Source organism: Mercurialis annua, linkage group LG1-X (genome assembly GCF_937616625.2).
Source record: "Mercurialis annua linkage group LG1-X, ddMerAnnu1.2, whole genome shotgun sequence".
NCBI classification, from domain to species: domain Eukaryota; kingdom Viridiplantae; phylum Streptophyta; class Magnoliopsida; order Malpighiales; family Euphorbiaceae; genus Mercurialis; species Mercurialis annua.
The window spans coordinates 12,606,842-12,627,438 of record NC_065570.1 but is presented as its reverse complement, the minus strand read 5'-3'; the positions used below and the strand labels follow the sequence as shown (position 1 = coordinate 12,627,438).

Genomic DNA, 20,597 nt, shown 5'->3' with positions numbered 1-20,597 from the left:
ATTTTCTTGAAGTGAATTACACAGTTTCCTACCCGTATAAAAAAGAATTCAAACCACTTCAAACTTTGCTCATAAAACGTAGATTGTCTCGCAACTAACCGTCTGTTTTTTTATCATTTCCTTGTTATATTACTTATAAATTTAACCGATTTCAATTTTAAAATAACATTATTTCAAATGTACGTTATACGTATTCCTTAAGTTTCATCTTGATTCTTTAATCATATTAAATCTTTATTCTACTGTTCATATATATTTGTATTTTCTTAAATATGTCAAATATTTCATTCTCCATCCTTTTTTGAAGAAAGCACTGTTGAAGCCATAAGGACCAGGAGCTTTGTCTCCATTGATATCAAACAGAGATGTTTTAATCTCTTCCTCAAACACTGTAGCATTAAGGATCATCCTATCATCTTCATTAGTACATAACCCTCATCAAACACAACAAAATTAGCATTTATTCTATTAGGCTCAGCAGTACCTAAAAAGCTCTTATAATGCCTCAAAATATCCTCTTTGATCTGCTGTCTATCCTCAATAATAGACCCATCCGCAACTTTTAAGATAATAATTTTGTTCTTTGCTTCCCTTTGCTTAATACATCTATGAAAGTATTTGGTATTTTTGTCTCCCAGGTCAATCCACAACATCCTAGATTTTTTCCTAGCAATGCTTTCTTCCCATCTAAGAAGCCTAAATAAGTAGCTACTGACTGTTCGCTTTTCATCTTGTAACTCTTTATTAAAAGGGTCATCATGCAGGTCAGATTGTAGCTTAGAAACCATCTCTCTAGTTTTATCAACTCTAGCTTTAAACTCACTAAACTTCTCTTTATTCAAAACTCTTAACTCTTTCCTAAGGAGCTTCAACTTTTGACAGACTTTAAACATATGGACTCCCATAATCCTTTGACCCCAGGTTCTTTCAACAATGTTCATGAAGTGATGGTGCTCATACCAAACATTAAAGAATTTGAAACTCACCTTTCTATTCTCAATTCTGGTACCAAAACTAACCAGAAGCGGGCTATGATAGAAATGCTAGGAGATTTGGTTTCATAAAAAGACTCTGGCCACTCAGCTAACCAGACACTATTAACAAAGCACCAATCTATTTTTCTCCAGATATTGTCCCCTCCATGTTGATTATTGGTCCAAGTGTAGCAATTACCAAACTTCTTAAGTTTTGCAATATTTGCATCACTCACCCAACTTTTAAACTCATCTGAAGCTTGCATATCAACATCATTGCCCCCTACTTTATCCAAGTTGCTTATTAGAGAGTTAAAATCTCCAAGAATAATCCATTTTTTCATCATACCCTGGCTGAAGCCAGCAAACTCTTCCATAAATCACCTTTATCACTAGCCACATAAGAGCCATAAACCACAGTACAAAAAATCAAAACCCCTTCACTGACTATCTTATAATGAATGAATTGATTATGCACTATAATAGGGACTACTTCAATCTCCAATTTATTATAAATAACCCAAATTCTTCCCATAGAAGAGCAGCTATAGTTATCAGTAATATCCCAACCAGGAAGCCTAGACATAAAACACTTCCAGACTTTATCATACTTAGTAGAATTTACTCTAGTTTCAGTAATACCCATAAACTTTAATTTATTCTTGCAAATCAAAGAAACCATCTCTGATTGCTTATTGGGGTAATTAATACTCCTAATATTCCAAGACCCTATCATTTATCAATGTCTAGCATCTTGGAGTTCAGCCTAGCTTGCCTTACTCCCACGTTTGCCAGAAATAGACTTCCACTTACTACTTTTATCCTCAAATTTCTCTTAAATGGAAATATTGTCAACTAATGCACTAAATGAATTAGTTACCATATGCTTCTTTGGACTCTTTTGAACCACCTCCCTTTTTTCTGCTGCTATTTCCCCTTCTATATTAGAAATAGTACTCCCCTGAGTTTTTCCCAAAATAGGCACTAGATCTACTTTCTCAACAATCTCATCAACAATGGAGTCAATCCCCTTATCTTTCTCATCTTGCACTTGCTTTTCATTCCCAGATAAAGCTTTCTTAGAATTCTGAGTCACTCTACAGGTACTTTTAGAATGCCCCAATCTACAACACTTTTCACAAATAAGGGATTTCCATTCATATATGATATTCTGTTTGAATACATTACCAACCTCATCTTGCATTTCAACCACATCAGGAAAAGGATCAGTAGCTTCCATTTCCACAAGAACTCTAGCATATCCCAGTCTGGTCTTACTAATAGTGCACTGATCACAATACAGGGGGTGGTAAGTGTACCACAATAACTACCAATCTTGCTCAACATCTCTGGGTTCCAAAGCTCCCAAGGTAACTCTGGTAATTGAATCCATATTGGCACTGCTTGATCTCATTTGGGTCCATGGACATTCTAGGGTGCCATTTCTTCAACAACATGGTCTTCTGATCAAATATATAGGGACCAGACCCTAGGATATTGCTACACTCTTCTTCAAATCTGAACTCAAATAAGAACATTGAGGCATTGATTCGAGTAACAATCTGCATACCAAATTTTGTCCATCTGTTCCTACCAAACGCATTGAGTCTTTCAAATTTGGGATACATACCATACCCACACCCCACAACTGCAAACTTCCATTTCTCTTCTTCCTTTGAAACATCTTTAGAGTTAAAGCTTACAAATCGATTCCCATCTTTCACTACTGAAGGGATAAACTTCAGTTCGCTCGACTCACATCTGGATCTATTATCAAACAGAGGACTCATTTCTTAGGTTGTTCTTTCTTCAGATTTGCAACTTCTTCACTTTCCTTCTTCTCAGTTTTCTCCATATTTTCCTCACAATCAACCCTCACCAGCTCCTCTACTGGAACATTTTCTGTCAAAACTTCATTCACTTCAGAACTTATCAACTCTATCGTATCTTCCTTCCCCGTCACTAATGGATCTACTACAGTTTATTTCTTATTCATCGCCAGAGTATTGGATTCACCACCCTTTTCTCTTATCGTCGGAGTTGCAGACAGTTTCGCTACTCTTTCCCTCTCCATAACGGCTACAACGTAGTTAGCACAGAGAAATGCTAACAGGCGCTGAGAGAGAAAGAGGAGATGTTTTCTCTTTTTTATCTAAGTAATTTTGTAATTATGCTAAGTTATTTGTCATTGACAAAAGAAAAGGAAAAAAATTAAAATAATAATAAACCAACAATTGAAAATTTAAAACTTAAACAAAAAGATTAACATTCTTAAAATAGTGCCTTTTAACGGGTAATTGATCCTGAAGATCACTGAATTTTCGAGTTTTTCATTTCAGTAATTAAACTATTTTTTTTTCATTTTAATCACTAAACTTTCATTTTTTTTTCTCTTTTTGATATTCTGGTCAAAAATGTTTAGGTGGCAGCCGGAATTAATTTTTTTTAACCTGAAAACTTGTCATATATGCATCATTTGAACTAAAAACTCAAAAGTGAAATTATGTATGTATGATAAATTTTCAAAATAAAACTTATAAAATTCGGTACGCACATGTCAACTTCCAGCTGCCACTTAAGCATTTTTTGCCTGAAATATCAAAATAAAAAAAATGAAAATTCAATTATCGAAAAGAAAAGAAAAATATTTTAGTAACTAAAATGAAAAAATTCGAAAGTTAAATGATGGTCAGAATCAATTACCCGCCTTTTAACACAAAAACTGAGCTCATGCCTCCGAATATTAAATTTTTAGAACCCAAATAATTAGCATTTACATATAAAAACAATGGTTTTATTTTATTTGTTTTTTATTTTCATTTATTAGTGTTTTTTTTTGTGGATATAAGAAAAATATGTTAGATCCATTCTCCCATTTGGATTAGAAAACCCCACAAAACTCTATCTGAAACAGTACATTAATTTTTGGATATTAAACTCTCTGGGTCACTCAAGTCTCATGAAATCTCAAAAAGGTCACTAAAGTCAATTTTCTTACAAAATGGTCACTGAACTATACCTTTTATTACAAAAGGGTTCACCCATATAAAACGACGTAAAAACCTAACATTTTTGCTTACGTGGCAAGCCAAAATTACAAAAAGGAATATAGTTCAGTGACCTTTTTGTAATAAAAGGAATAACCCAATGATTTTTTTATAGTTCACAAAAAGTTTAATGTTCTTTTCGTAACAATAGAAATATTTTTGTAATAAAAAATATAATTAAGTGACAGCTTTATAAGAAAATTGACTTTAATGACCTTTTTGGAATTTTCTGAGACTTGAGTGACTCAGGGAGTTTAATATCCTTTAATTTTCAAAATGCAAAATAATTTTTTCTATCCATGATTTTGATTATCCTGTTAAATATATTTCTAATTAAAATTTGAACAATTTTTTCCATCAATCTTATGAATAAGGATAAATATATATCCAAAACGTGTCTAACCCAATGTAAATTTATTTAATTAATCCAGTTTAGAATGAGAACCTCTATAAATTTAATTTAATTAAAATTTGGATATATATAATTTGATTTTAAAAAATAATCAACTTACATACACTAGAAGAAAGATACTTTGTATAGTTACCTCTTTGCATTCAATGTCAGAACTTGTATTAAACTGTAAACAATATTTTGTTTAGATTCTAATAATATTGCATGTTCAAAAATAATATTCGAATAGTCACCACTTTGTAATCAAAGTCAGCACTTGTAGTAAACTATATATAATGTTCCATTTGTTTACCGGAAATGGAAAACAATGGTCTAGCACTTTAAGTGCCAAAACCATGTAAACATATTTTTACATCCTGCAATTTATTATTTCCTTTTTATATATAATATATGACAATGTAAAAACTTTAAAAATGCATGCATGATATTGCGAAATGTAATAATGAGCTGTAATATTATATTTATTAAATATATATGGATTGCAATTAATTAGAAAATTATGAAAATAAATTGAATTAAAATTTAAAAGAAAGCATCTATAGATATTATAAAATTATTATCTTAGCGGTGAATTGATGTAGTTAAATTAAATGCAACTTGAATTATAGTACCCAACAGTGGTTAATCAAAGAATCAAATTGAGGTTAATGAAGTAATTGATACAAAATTAGTAACAAGTTGGCATGTGAGGCGTGAAAACAAATGGTGAAGGGTTGTCATTAGTGCCCTAAATCACAGTCAATTTGTAGTATAAATAGGGGATATTAAACTCCGTAGATCATTAAACTTTACTCAAATTACATAAAGATCATTCAAAAAACTTTTGTTACAAAATGGTCATTGAACTATACCTTTTATTACAAAAATGTTTATGTTGTTACAAAAATAACACTAAACTTTTCGTGAATTACAAAAATGTCACTTGATAATACCTCTTATTACAAAAAGATCACTCAACTATGTTCCTTTTTGTAATTTTGGCATGCCACGTCAGCAAAAATGTTGCGTTTTTGCTTAAAACGCAACATTTTAGATGGCTGAATCCCTTTGTAATAAAAGGTATAGTTTAATGACCATTTTGTAACAAAAGTTTTTTTAGTGACCTTTCTGTAATTTGAGGAAAGCTTAGTGATCTACAGAGTTTAATATCCTATAAATAGGTAACTCGGAGAAGGCTATTCTCATCCCTTAGTTCTAAAAATATTGAGTTTGTGCAATCAGAAAAGAAAAACAATGGTGAAAAAGGGAAGTTTGTTGATTGTATTGACATGGATTCTAGTGTTGATATCCATTGTGATATGTGCAAGTGCAAGCGGAGATCCTCATCGTAGTCCAGCTGAGCAGAAGGTGGATTATCCCCTAGGTAATTCTCGTTATCACTTGTTATATATTTTCGAGAAATTCTTGTGTGCACCAAATTCGTCATTTATCGTGTGACACGTGTAAATAATAAATGTTATGACCAATCAATAAATATCACATACGTGGCGAACTTGGTTTAATGAAGTTCGCCATTTCTCTATATTTTGACATATGATATATCCACAATGTTTAATGAAGTGTTTACTAACATTTTGAATTTAAATTTGCAGCTGGCTGTCGCTGTTGCTATTTTGTTGGTGTGATTCCAAACATCCGATGTGGTAGCGTTTGCTGTTTTGATGGTTGTTGCTAACTTCAAACATTGAAGAATCAATGAACTTTTCATATTTATTGTCTTAGTTTGCTTTGAATAAAATGAGATTAGGATTGTAATCTTCATTGCAATTTCTACTTCTCTTTGTATTTTCATTTTTCAATTGTTATCAAGGCGTACGTTGTTTTCTTACATCTTTGATTGCCCAAGTTATAGTATATGTTCCACTTATTAGCTCATGCAAACATGCAAATATCTATAGTTAAATATGTGTCTTCGTTTAATATCTATATTCATGCACCTATTTTTTTTTTTTTTCCTTATATTCATGCACCTATGAAACAATATAATATTTAATTAGCACTCTTGGAGAGAGCACGTGATGGGGGCTATACGTTTATGACTTTTAAATATGGTTTTGTTGTTGAAATTAAACATTAAGAACTATTTAGAACATGAATTAAATTATAAATTATCGATTTCAACTTTTTTTTAGTGACAAAAGACCAATTTAATATTTATAAGGTGCAATTGAAAAGGGTAATCTACACAAATCTCTCAAAAGTGCTTCTATCTAATGTTTTTACCTCAACATTTTTTTTAACAAAAATCTCTCAATTAAATAAAAAACTTTTCATAACTTCCTTATAATCTTAAATAGGACAAATTTGCCCCTATTTTTGGGGTTGAACACGGAGAAATGGTTCTACTTAAACATTTGAAAATGACAGCTCATTATATCTATGAAATTTAAGCATGTGCTCATTTATAGGTGGCACCTTACTCTTGCTATTTTTTTTCTTCCTGTTTTTACTTTTTACGCGTAATACTTGACTTCCATTTTTAATGTTAGATAACGGCCATCCAATTTTCATATGCATAAAATAAAATTCCTCACAAACACTTATTCTCTTTAATAAATTATTTATTTGACTAAATTTATTTTAGTTTAAAATAAATTTATAAAAAAATTACTTTAAATTATTTTATATTGAGTTCATTTTTTGTTTATTTTTAATTTATATTCAGTTTATTTCAAATTAAAAGTTAGTTAGTTTATTCTGAATTAAATTTCTTTTAAATATATATTTTGTTCACATTTATTTTATTTTAAGTTGAGTATAAATTTCAATTCGGTTTAATTTTAATCAAATCATATATAAATATATTCAGTTTACTATCAATTTATTTGTCATTTTATAAATTTATTTTTTAGTGTGTAAATTATTAATAAACTGATTTGACTAGAATAAGTAAATTATAAATTTATAATAAAATTACTTAAAAAATTTATAAGGTTAGTTTATTTCAAGTTTACTTTAAGTTTATATTTATCGTATTTTAACTTTATTATAAATTTACGTTCAATTAAATTTCATTAAAACCATTAGTTTATTTGCGACTTTATGAATTTATTTTTGATAAACTAAATTATTAATAAATTAATTTTTATTTTATAACCAGTTTACTAAGAATTTATTAGTTTAATTCGAGTTGACATTGAATTTACATAAGTTTACAAAAACCACCGTAAAAAATCTTCAATAATTTACTTTCAATAAACTATTAATTTAATTTTGATGATATAAATCATAAAATAATAATTTTAATAATCTAATAAAAAATAAGTAATTTTTGTGTGTGTAAGAATGACGGTCTATATTGTTTGAAGAAGAATGATATACTTGTTGAGTTTTAACCGTGGAGACTTTCTTACAAAAGCTTAATTAATCAATTATAAAAGTTGAAATTTTGAATGAATAGTAGTCTTTATCTTACGTTGCATTTGCGCCATACACACTTAACAATTTCATTTTGCTTCTGCTTATTATTTTTGTTAGTAACTTCAAAAATCACCCAAAAATTCAGCATGTGGTATTATTTCAGATTCACATAAGGTATACATCAGGTTGCTTTTCAGTTTTATAAACTATCATATTTCACTTAAAAATATTTAATTTTTATAATAAACTATATCGCAAAATTCTCTATATATAAAATATCAGATAAATTTGTAAAGAGCAGCAAGATAAATTTTGTAAAATTTTTAATTGAGGTTGTTCAGTTGATACAGGTTCAAATCAGGTTCACATCAGGTTGATTTTTGGTTTTCTAGACTGTCAACTATATTTCACTTAAAAGAGATATTCAATTTATATTAAACTAAATCTCAAAATTTTATCTATATAAAATGTCAGTTAAAATTATAAAGAGTAGTAAGATAAATTTTATAAAAAAATAAATTAAGATAGTTCAATTGATATAGGTTTATATCAAGTTCACATCAGGTTAATTTTCAGTTCTATAAACTATCAAATACATTTCATTTAAAAGAACTATTTAATTAGTATTACACTAAATCTCAAAATTTTCTCTATTTAAAATGTCATTTAAGATTGCAAAGAGCAGTAAGAAAAAATTGATTAAAAATTGAATTAAAATAATCCAGTTGATATAAGTTCACATCAGGTTCACATTAGGTTGATTTTCAGTTTTATAGTTGTCAAATATATTTCACTTAAAAGAGATATTTAATTAGTATATTACACTAAATTTTAAAATTCTATCGATGTAAAATATCATTAATATTGTAAAGAGTAGTAAGATAAATTTAATTAAAATTGCATTAAAATAGTTCAGTTGATATAGGTTAATATTAGATTCACATCAGGTTCATATCAGGTTGATTTTCAGTTTTATAGACAAATACATTTCAATTAAAAGAGCTATTCAATTCTATAATAAAAATAAAGCAATCGTAAAGGTCAGTTGGAATAAAAGCTAAAAAATAAAATTAAAAACAATCAAATTCGTTAAATCATACAACAAGATAACAAACAATTGCATTATTTGTCAGCACTTTTTTTCTCTTCGCTAGATCCAACACCGTAAAAAAGAATAGGTAGTTTATTTTTAATTTTTAATCGTTTATTTAACATACATACTGATTCTTGATAGTATAGATTTTTAATAAATAAATTTAATTAAACTAAGTTAATAGAAAAACTATAAAAAAAAATTAATAAAAAATTGCTTTAACTTATATTTTAAGTTGATGTTCAGTTTACATTAAGTTTTTATTTTATTTACACCTATATTAATTTAATTAGACTAAATCAAATTTAAATTTATAATTAGTTAAATAAAATAATAATTTAAATTATTTACTTTAAATTAACATTAAATTTATATTGAGTTTGCACTGATCACAGCGGATCACACCGCCAAATATCTGGTCATAAATAATTTTAATTTAAATAATGCTTGACTGCCACTTACCAGCATAGAGTCCTTAAGAAAGAATATATAAATGTAATTAATATAAAATTAATAAATTTATTATTATTTATTAAAATAAATATTATTCTAAGAAAGAATGAAATTAATTTTATAGCTCAAGGAACAAAAAAAATAAAATAGAATATATAATAATAATTTTAAATTGAAATGAGCAGGTGTTGTAAGTCAAAAAAAAGTTGAATGAGCAAGGGTGCGCATAAATTGGAAATTGAATGAGCAGGACAAATTAAATGTGCAAGTATGAAAAAAAGAGTATAAGCAGAAAAAAGAGTATAAGCAGATAAGAGTTTAGGAAAATAATCACGTGGTGTGCATCAACAAATAGGGAGACAGTTATTGTGTGTAATGGAAACACAATAGAAAAAAATACACTATAAGGATAAAATAGGAATGACAATTATATAAAGGTAGGCATAGAAACTTTTTATAAAAATTGAGGGATTTTTGCTGGAAAAAAAACTGGGTCACTAACATAAAAATTTGAGTTTTTGGGTGATTTGGTGTAATTTTCTCAATTGAAAATGAAAGGTGATAATTTGGGTAAAATTGGAGATTTTGAAAGGTGAGTGTGCAAACGAAGAGGGACTGAAAGGTGTGGGGTTTTTTAGAGGTTAAGCCAATAAAAAATTACATAATTTTATTTTGTTACATACTTTATATAGAGCATAAATCTTGTACGCATCTATAATATAATAATCTATATAAGCTCAAAGATACTCATTTATAAATTATCTATTCCCTCTGTCCCAATAGAGTCGTCCACTTTACTTTTATCACACAGTTTAAAAAAAATAATTATTGTTTATGAATTTTATAAAATTTTCTTTATTTTTCTTGTCATACCCCTATTTAATATAGGGTCCAGTTACAATTTACTTTCAAAAGACTCATTAGTGAATTTTATATAGGGGTAATGTAGGATTTTGAGTATAAAAATTAGTTACTTTTTGAAAGTGGACAAAAGTTTTTGGGACAAAAAAAATTTTCAAAGTGGACAACTCTATTGGGACGGAGGGAGTATATCTATCAATCTTTGATAATCATTCATTATATTTACAAACTGTCACAACTCGAAATCTCGAGCCGAAATCGGCGCTAAAAATTAAAAGTGATTGCTCCGAAACCAATAAAAAAACTAAAATTGCTATAAATTTTTTGCTTTTAACATTATTATAACAAATAGATTTCATTTTCAAAAAACATTCTTTTCAAATTTATAATGTTTATCAAATATTTTTTAACAATCGGTATTTCAACACTAGAAATCAGGGCACTGATCACTTATCTCATTATGATGCTGTTTCAAACACAATATTAAAATCATATGATCTAGTTCCATAAAAATAATGATAGGAAAATCATTGATAATATGAAAACACGCATCTTTCAAAAAATATATATAAACATCGGCAATTTCATGCAAGAATTTTATAAAATAAATTGAATAACTGATAATTGGATTAACAGACTTCCAAAATACCCAACTACTGCATCTCTAAAGTTTAAACAGTTTTCCGTACGTTACTTGAAAACGACTTCAGAAATAAAGGAAGGAAGTCTGACTTTTCAAATTCACTCTTGTCCTGAAAGGGGGAATATCAACGGGTCCGTTAAAACTGAGAGAAATCACATATTTACTAATGAATATTAATGAATATATAAATCACATAAAAGTTTATATACAAATGTAGCTAGATATTTGATCCGATTGAAACCCTAAACCTCAATTCTTATTTCGAAATCATCTCACCAAAATTCATAATAATATTATTCGTCCGTCCAAAATATACATGAAGCCTTGACCGTGTGTTTAAGTCTTTACAAATCCAGACCGTGCGTCAATAGATCCATCGCCATCAAGATCTGATCAGGATTTTAGGCCGTTGCCTCGTATCACTCCCGATAATGTCTAGGTCGTCGCCTCATATCACTCCCGATAATGTTTAGGTCGTCGCCTAGAACATACAATTTCATCGAAAATCAATTTATCATATCTATCATATACTTATTTTTAAGATAATCAATATTGGTGATCAAACATTCCTATTGTATCCAATAGAAAAGCATGTTTCCTCGAATCTATATCGGTTTTCATAAAGCTATACAAAATACTACTATATATAATGCGATTTAAGTAAATAATTAAAGGCATAAAATAATTTAATATTAATAATATTTAAAAGTAAAATGCAAACTCACAGTGACTATTATTTTCAAATTAAAATACCGCTCTTCGACTCCATTAATTCCTTCAATCCTCCGGCCCAGTTTTTCGACGACTTATTGGATCTATTTAGGATTAAAATATTAATTTCTAAATTAATAAATTACTAACTCTATAATTGACTCTAGACGTATATATAATATTTACTCCCTCCGTCCCGTTTAAGAAGTCCCATATTCTATTTTGGGATGTCCCATTTAAAAAGTCCCATTACTATTTTTAGAGTACTTTTCCATTGAATACCCCATTTTACCCTTATTTTAGTTATCTTAAAAGAGTTCTATGGAAAATTCCACTATCATTAATAGGGGCAAAACATGAAAAAACATGAAAAGACAAGAATAATTAATGTTTTCTTAATCTGTGTGTAAAGTCAAATGGGACTTTTAAAGTGGGACGGAGGGAATAATAAATAGCCTAATCCCGATAATTACTCTTTTACCATTATCCATTTTTCATGAAGTGTTTGTGAACAATTTACCACTATAAACTATTTAAATTATCGTTATAAGCATTTAACGATAATTTGTCCTTTTTCTCGATTTAAAATCTCAAAAATTATACATTTCCTTAAATTTCTTAATTATGTCCCATTTTCACTTTTGATATTCATTTAAACTTTTAAATCCCACTTTGTTAGAGAAAAAATGTCACTTTTCACTTTTTTAAAATTTTTCTCATTGGGACATTTTTCGTCCAAATTTATAAGTCTGACCTTTAATTCACATTAACAATAAATCAGAGTCTAAAAATCAAAAATACCTCATAAATTTTAAATTTCCGATTTCTAACTTCATATTCTTAATAATACATCAAATTATGCAAGGCGCCCATTTTATTCGATTTTAGGCATTTGTCTAAATATCGTTTAAATTTTGTAATTTTTTTATCTCACAATCTGTGAATAATTAGTGCATAGTCTTTAACCAAAAATACTTGACATAAATTATAATATTTAAATAAAATATTATAATAATTTATTTTCTGGACCGGACCCGCCACTATCGCCGCCGATTCCAGTCCGAAAATTACAGATCACCCATTTCTTCACCACACTTCTTGAATTCCAGCAAAATATATATATATATATCACCCTACTTTCATCAATTATACACTTAAATAAAAATTAAAACCCAATAATACTTGAGTTAAATCCTAAAATAATGAAGAAAATTGATGAAAAACTTCCAAAAATCCAAGATTTTAATATAAGCAAAATTTCAGAATTTATTTAACCTCAAACTCACCCAAAACCTTTATATATATCAAACAAACCTCAAATTAATTGTTATCAACAATTATTAGCTAATTATTATGAATTAAATTAAAGAAAAAGAAGAAACGTGGGATTATTTTCAAAATACTTCATTTTCAAACATATTCACAATAAGTTTATCTATTTTTTTATAATTTCCCAGTCTACACTAATAACAAATATATTTACAAAAATATCTACTATATATAGAAATTTTATCTCATTTTAGGTTAAAATTTTATATAGCCACTCTATTTTTTCTCAACATTCTCTCTTATTTTCTTCTAGTTTTTCGTTTGATTTTCCGTTTGTCTTTTCCGGTTATTTTTCCGTTCGTCTCTTCCGTTCGCTTTTCCATTCTCGCTTTCGTTCGTCTACTTCCGATGAGTTACTTGTCTCTTTCGATCGCTTTTCAGCTCGTCTTTTCTGTTCGCGCTTTTCCGTTCGACTCTTCCGTTTGCGCTATAAATTTCTCGACATCGTTTTTAATTTTTTTGTAATATTTTAGGTTTTTTTGTGATGATTTAAACATTTTGTAAATATATTATTGTATATCTATCTTTTTTTTTTATAAAATTGTTCTATTATTCATATAATTTTTTTGTCCTTCTCTTATTCATAGATTTGTTTATTTATTTTAATGCTACTAATTTTAAAAAGAACGAATTTATTTATGGTGTATTTGCAGTGTTTTTATAATGTATTTACGTTATAGTGTATTTATAGTGTAATTCTGGTGTTTTCAGTATATCTATATTTTTTTTCTGCCGTTTTTTTTGTATATTTATGGTGCATTTGCAGTGTTATGATATATGTGCAGTATTTATGGTGTATTTGTAGTACTTTTATGATATACACCATATACACAGTACAAAAATCCCATAAATACACTATATATACACTATAAAAACACCATAATTACACTAACAAAACACAATAGATACACTATAATATACTGTAGTTACACTAAAAAACACGATAAAAAAATACCAGAAAAAAATCTATAAAAACATACCAGAAAAAAATCTATAATAAAAGAGAATAAATTTTTAAAAAGTGAAAAAATATACTTGTAAAATAAAAAAAAAATTTGTAAAAGAATTAGAGAAATAAAGACAAAAAATACAATATAAAATTATAACTAAAATAGAAAATAGTGTCGTGTAAGAAATTCTCTCAAGAAACATCCTTACTTAGGTTGTGTGGGGTTGCAGAAACTTTGGAGAAGAAGAAGAAGAGAAGAATTTCTTTGAAAAAGATAATTTAAAGTGTTATAGATAAGGATTAGAGAAAGTCCCACTTTAGTTCTACAAATTTTGGGATATTTTGTATTTTAATATGAGTTTTTAATTATTCGGCCGTACTTAACTATAAAACTAACTCATCTTTCAATGAAATTGTTTTCTAAAAATTCTAACTATTATTTTACGGATAACAATCTCAAAATTATTATTCCGGAACTTTAATTTTTATTTTATATTTATTTTGATTAGTTTTTAGTTCCATTTAAATTCACTTAGTCGTCCAAAAATTTCCAAATTAATTTCTTGTGATTCCCATATTTTTTATGAGTTCTCAAGGTATTTAAATTCTCAATTTAAATAATATTTTTTATGACCATGGTTATCCAAATCATGATGAACTGATCGAGGTGATTTGAGCAACGACTTCCCTCACAGTTCTGTTATATTTTTTAACCAAATTTTACGAAACAAAGATGGTCTAGTTGAAGAGGAGGTCGATAACTTCGATTCGACATAAAGAACATCGAATTCCAATGTCGGAAATAGAGATATGAGCTCGGGAAGTTTGTCGTACTAAAACCGTTGTTTTTATAGGATTTGGAGGATTAACTAAGAATTAATCCATCTCATTGGCTAAATATCCATTTCAATTCATTGTTATCCCCTTTTATTTCCAATTATGTTTTATTTTTGTTTTATTTATACTAACAGTTTAATAAATCAATTAATTTTGGAAATTTTGTAAAAATTATTTACATAACCACTTGTTATTTTTAAGGACTCTTTAAATCATATTATTCAAGATTCTATTTTAAATTTTAATTATTTAAAATAGATCGGAATGACAATCTACGGAATTTTTTTTTTAATTCTTGAACTTTTATTTTCTTAAACTCCTTCATTACTCGATAAATGTTTTTGGATAAATTTATAAAAGTATATTATGGATAGTAATATTAAAATTATTATCCTGGGACTTTTAATTTTTTTTCTTCATTTTTCTTCATTTTCTCGCTTTTCCTTATTCTCGCTTAAATTTACTTTACAACCAAAAACTACCAAATTTATTTCTCATAATCCAACAATTTTAATAGGCTTCTCAAAGTAATTAAATTTTCAATTTGAATTTAAATATCACTTTTTATCATTCCGATCGTCCAAATCATGACACATAGCTTAACTTAAAAATTAAAATTTTTAAAATATTACATTCTCCCTTATGAAAATTCGTCTTCAAATTTTAAAATCACCACTTATATTGAAAAAATAACTCAAATAACATTTTCATACCTTTGGTCTTGTTCCCTACATAACATAAGCATTTACTTTGCCTGAAGACTTGGAATCGTATTTTTAAATTCTTTTCAATTTATAATAAACTTTTGTACTAGTTTACTTAACTCCTGAATTCCATATAGACTTACAACTTTATCCTTATAAATCATTATCAAATTAAAATACTGTAATTCCTTATGGGGTATGGCAAATCAGGTTTTTGGATTATGAATCGGAAAATTAAATTCTTTTTAAACGGAATAAAGAATTTAGAAAGAGTTTAAGAAATAGAGGATTTGACACAAGAAATTTAGAGTGGTTCGGATCACAAGTCGATCCTACTCCACTACTCTATCAAAGATTAAAATTTAAAATCCACTAAATGAGATTCACAAAGAGTTTTCTAAGCTAACTCCAAACTTAGTGTTTTATAGCTAAACATCAACTATGAGATTTTTCAAAACTAATCTCTAACTTACAAAAGTTGAGTTTTCTCAAAACTAAACTGTAACTTACAATGATTTAGAAGTTTACAAACTTACTACAAAACTACAGGAAAAAAAAGTAATTTAAAGATGATAGGTTTGTTGTTTCAGGATTTGTACATCATTAACCTTAAAACATTGCAAATAGGTTTGTAATTATACCCATTACAAACTACAAGCAAAGCACAAACAAACAAAACAACTTTTATTGTCAGGTGGTATGTCACGTCCGCTACCAAGGGAGTCGCACCCGTGACTTCTGTCATTCATCAAAAACTCCAACGGCTAGTGTCATATGTCGCCACTTAATAGGGGGGGGGGGGTCTTCAAATATATCAGTTAGGCATCCAACAGTCATCAAGATCGCGCCCGTGACATGTTCTTCGAGCCCATTACAAACCTTCAGAAGTTAGGGTTTCACGTCTGACGTGGGTCGCTCTTGTGACAACATTGGCTCGCGCCTGCGAGGTCTAGGTCGTGCTCTTGAATGATGATTTTTGCGGGTCCGAAAATCCTCTAGAAATCTTGAAATCTTGAAAACTCGATTCTCGCTAGAAGGCTCCAAATTGACTCTCGATTGTTCCTATGGGTTCGTACATACTTATAAAAATATATTAAAATACTCATAATTGATTGTCAAAGTCAAAATCAAGGAGTATAAAAAGATAAAGGTCCAACGTTCTTCCCCTTTTTGAGTTTGACAATCAACATACTAAAATGACTAAGTTAAGTATGAGACAAATTGATTTTGACTTCCCCTCACTTTATGCACATAAGATAAAAAAATAATTTAAGGCATAAGCAAGAAATTTTCGAAAAATGATTAACAATATAAGCCAGAGACATCTCCCCAATTTGTCAAGCACAAAAAGAATAAGGGTGTTGGAATATGTTTAAAATTCTAATTCTAATTTGTATTAGGATTCTATTGTGGAGTATCTGGATAAAGGATAACTTTGTTATCTTTGGATAATTCGAAAGTATAATCAAACTAGGATTAATACTCCTAATGCCATATAGATTATTTACACACTGTAAATATCATACCTTTTTCATCTTTTAGTATGGTAGAAAAAAACCGAACACATAATATAGACATTGATGTGAATAAAGGAAAAAGGGTTGGGTGCGTTGTTTGGAATATAAGTTAATCTCAATTCTTTTGGGTTACTTCTTATAGAGAGTTAAACATTTTATGAGTTTTTTCATCTAAGGGCATATTTACTAGAGATGTTCTCTATTTTGGTGATTCTCCACCAATCTTGTACTCATTTTGATGATTAGTGGATAACTCGATTTTTTCGCCCGTGGATGTACCGTTTTAATGCCGAACCACGTAAATCTCTTGTGTTATTTATTTATTTTACTATATTATTATTTGTTGATAAAATCTATAATTAAATACCTAACAAATGATTTTGATTTCGATGTACATATGTCACGATCCAAAATCGAGGGCCGCGACCGGCGCTAGGGAATGGGAATTGTAGTTCCAAATCCCGTAGCAAGCCTGAAATTCACTATAAATTTTTCGCAAAACAACAATCTTAAATTTTAAAAAAAAAAATCGACAATATAACGTTTGAAAATTGTGCTACTGGCACCTGTTAAAAACACAAACCGCCTTGTGCAAAATATCATGTAATTAATACAAAACGTGTGGATAAACCAATTTCCGAAAATACATCTCTATGCCACAGCACATGAAAAACATAAACTGTCAACTATCGAATTAATCTACTAATATAACTACTGCAGCTCTAAGAAGGATAGAAACTTTCATAACTGAGACTTCCAGAACAATGGATGGAACTCGACCACATCACCACATAATAAACCTGAAAGAAAACACTATTGGGGGGTCAGCTTAAGCTGAGTGAGATATACCTTACTAACGGTATTATCAAAAAAATAACATCGCAAACGGAAATTCATTTATTTAAATAAATATAATATCACTACATTACAAACAAAGATTTGATCCGATAGAAACCTTAATCTTAAACTCCTAACCTTTCCTAACATGTATTCATATCAAATCATTGTAGTCCAAGTGGTACGGTCCCGAGATAGTTCAACCGAGTTACTCGTTACCACGTGGCATAGTCCCGAGATAGTTCAACCGAGTTACATCATGCCACTGCTTAATCCCAAGGTGTGAGTCCCGAGATAGTTCAACCGAGTTACTCACCAGATACGGGTCCCGAGATAGTTCGACTGAGTTACCTCGTATCTACCAAAATTATAATCCTCCTTTCCGATACCCAAACATATTCCATTTCATAATCATAAATATGATCAACATTTAATGAGCTCATATCAAACATTTCTATATACACATATCTAGACTCTTATAGACACCGGTGATCACACGGCCTATTGACGCCCAATAGGTAGCTTGTTCCTTCGGATCACACATCATTTTCAAGCATAGAACAAATAGTAACAAAACGATATACAATTCAATCCAGCACCAAATATTTAATTCACTCACAGATATATAATCAATCAATATAGAATTTAATTGTCAAACATAAACTATTAATATATATACTCATATACACATATATAACTATTTAATAAGTCATATTCCGTGTATCCCACGGTAGAATAACCATGTAGTTCATACAACTCCAAATCACAACAAATGGTTATATAATGCGATGTGTTTTTATAACTTATAAATAAAATATTTAATAATATAATTATAGCGTAATAACACGCGAGAGTAAAGTATACTCACAGAATTCGCTATCCAAATCATGATATTAAAATAATAGTCGAACCCCACTAAGCCAAACATGTCACTTTCGAAGTCCATCGATGCGTCTGTCACAAAATACAATATAAATATGTTTAGATTATAAACGTATAACCAATAATTATAAACCTAAATTATTAGCTTAGGTCGACTTCTTAACCTTGACTTATGACTTTACTCGATATTCTTTAAATATTCGTTTTCACCTCTCAAATCCAATGTTTATATTTTTAAAGTCAATAACGTATTTAATAATTTAAATACGTTAAACTTTCAATCTTGATACCAAAATCCTTTTTATATCTTTGATGGTTATAATATAACCAAAAATCAACTTAAAAATTCAAACTCGACTTATAGCATTTTTCACCAACCTTTTAGTTTACGTTTTCCAACCTAAAACGCTTAATATTAAGCGCATTTCCTTAGCGTTTTAAACACTTAAAAACAACCCATACACTTCATATAAAACCATTTTCAAATCGATAATGCCTTAGCTCTAAGTTTGCTTTTACAATCCATTTTACGTCCAATTCGACACTAGTTTGCGTAACTTGACGTTTTACGCAAAATTGAGCGTTAATGGATCTCGGGGAAGGGGCAGCTTGGCCCCCTTCCCATTGTCGTTCCCTCCCTTGTTTTGTTAAGGGGAGGGGCTGCTCAGCTCTGGTACATCGTACCAGAGCTGTTACAGCTCGGCACCACCGTGTGTTCTGCACGGTGGTGCGCCTGCTGGATTGCCGGATCCAGCAGGTCCGACCACCATGGCCTCCTTCGGCCACCTCCTAGAAAGAACCCTAACACCAAACAATCATCACAACTCTCTTATCTTATCAACAAACACCTAAACTCAGCCATAACTCATCATTAACAACTCATAGAAACTAGTTTTAAACACCAAATCATCATCATCATCTTTTTTATTTGAAACAGAAAATTACAGCAGCTATCCTAATTTTGTACTGATATTTTTACCTCAATTTTCTGGGACATATGTGTAGAGTTTTCCGTCCCCGTTCCGTAGCCGCAAGAATCGTCCAATTCCGATATGAAACGAAGAATCTATAAGCTTTACAATCCATTATCAATATATTAATATAGAACAGCCACGAATTTCAGAAACCTTAACCATAATCTGAGATTTTTACCTTAAATTGATGAGATAGATTGGTAGAGGATCCTTTACTCGTTCCGTTGCCGCAAGAATCGCCTCAATCGGACTTAAATCGAAAAAGATATGGCCTTAGGAAATTTTCTACATGTTGAATGTTGATGAAGGTGACCATGGCTGATTTGCTTCAGCTGAGAATAAATGGTTTGCTGAGTTTAAAATCATTCCCTTACCCTTTTATAATTAAGGTAAAAGTCCCTCTTTAATCCTCAAAGAAATTGACTTAAACCTTTCGCAATTCTAACTTAAAAATTGCTAAATTTTACCTATCGAACGCTAAATCTTTTAAATCCGATAAATTTCATATTATTTATTTTCAAATAAATAATATTAGTCCCATATCTTAGAATTTCATCTTCTGATGATTTATTTTGGCAATTTTGGCCAAAAACGCTCAAATTCCACTTTTAAGCTAACTTGCACTTTTCCTCAATTTTTCGTCTAATTTCCATTTTAGTAATTATCGATACCCATTTTATCGATATTATTTTTATAAATATTAATTCCCGTCTATAATTTATTTAATTTCTATTTTCCGGGAATTAAATCTTATTTTCCAATTTTAGGCTTAAATGTACTTTTGTCCGTTCTTTTTCCATAAACTCTTTTTTTTTAAGTCCAATTCCATTTCCTTTATGAAATTTTAATATTGAAATTTTCTTTTTAAAATTTCAATATCGACCTACTCGGGTCCTGTTTTATTTTACTGTCCTGCTAATTTCCTTATTTTTCTCATTTTGACGATTCAAAATGAGACGCACCGCTTACTTTTGAAACATCCAAATTTCAGGGTGTTACAACATACCAATTCGG

At 29.2% G+C, this 20,597-nt stretch overlaps 1 protein-coding gene and 2 long non-coding RNA genes across 6 annotated transcripts; 1 reads left to right on the top strand and 2 right to left on the bottom strand.

Annotated features, from left to right (window-relative positions):
* Positions 1-404: 404 nt before the first annotated feature.
* LOC126665006 (uncharacterized) lies at positions 405-1,321 on the bottom strand. Its single transcript, XM_050357660.1, has 2 exons — positions 1,020-1,321; positions 405-909 (listed from the first exon to the last, which is right to left on the bottom strand). The coding sequence occupies exons 1-2, from the start codon at positions 1,319-1,321 to the stop codon at positions 405-407; spliced, it is 807 nt and encodes a 268-aa protein (XP_050213617.1).
* Positions 1,322-5,590: 4,269 nt separating this feature from the next.
* On the top strand, positions 5,591-6,261 carry LOC126665379 (uncharacterized). The gene is made up of 2 exons (XR_007637595.1): positions 5,591-5,796; positions 6,026-6,261. It is a non-coding gene; the product is annotated as an uncharacterized LOC126665379 (long non-coding RNA).
* Positions 6,262-11,114: 4,853 nt separating this feature from the next.
* On the bottom strand, positions 11,115-20,319 carry LOC126676776 (uncharacterized). 4 transcript variants are annotated; one of them, XR_007640410.2, is made up of 4 exons: positions 19,762-20,319; positions 19,589-19,682; positions 18,596-18,681; positions 11,115-11,324 (listed from the first exon to the last, which is right to left on the bottom strand). It is a non-coding gene; the product is annotated as an uncharacterized LOC126676776 (long non-coding RNA). The 4 variants fall into 4 exon arrangements; XR_007640409.2 differs by lacking the exon at positions 11,115-11,324 and adding an exon at positions 15,663-16,452; XR_007640407.2 differs by lacking the exon at positions 11,115-11,324 and adding an exon at positions 15,663-17,703 and having other exon boundaries at positions 19,762-20,313.
* Positions 20,320-20,597: the final 278 nt, after the last annotated feature.

What these genes read in the sequence shown, in the direction of transcription:
- LOC126665006 (XM_050357660.1), bottom strand. Translation starts at nt 1,321, where the DNA reads ATGATGAAAAAATGGATTATTCTTGGAGATTTTAACTCTCTAATAAGC. An exon ending in TCTATCATAGCCCGCTTCTG is followed by an intron (nt 910 to 1,019) that starts GTTAGTTTTGGT and finishes CTGGGGTCAAAG; the next exon opens with GATTATGGGAGTCCATATGT.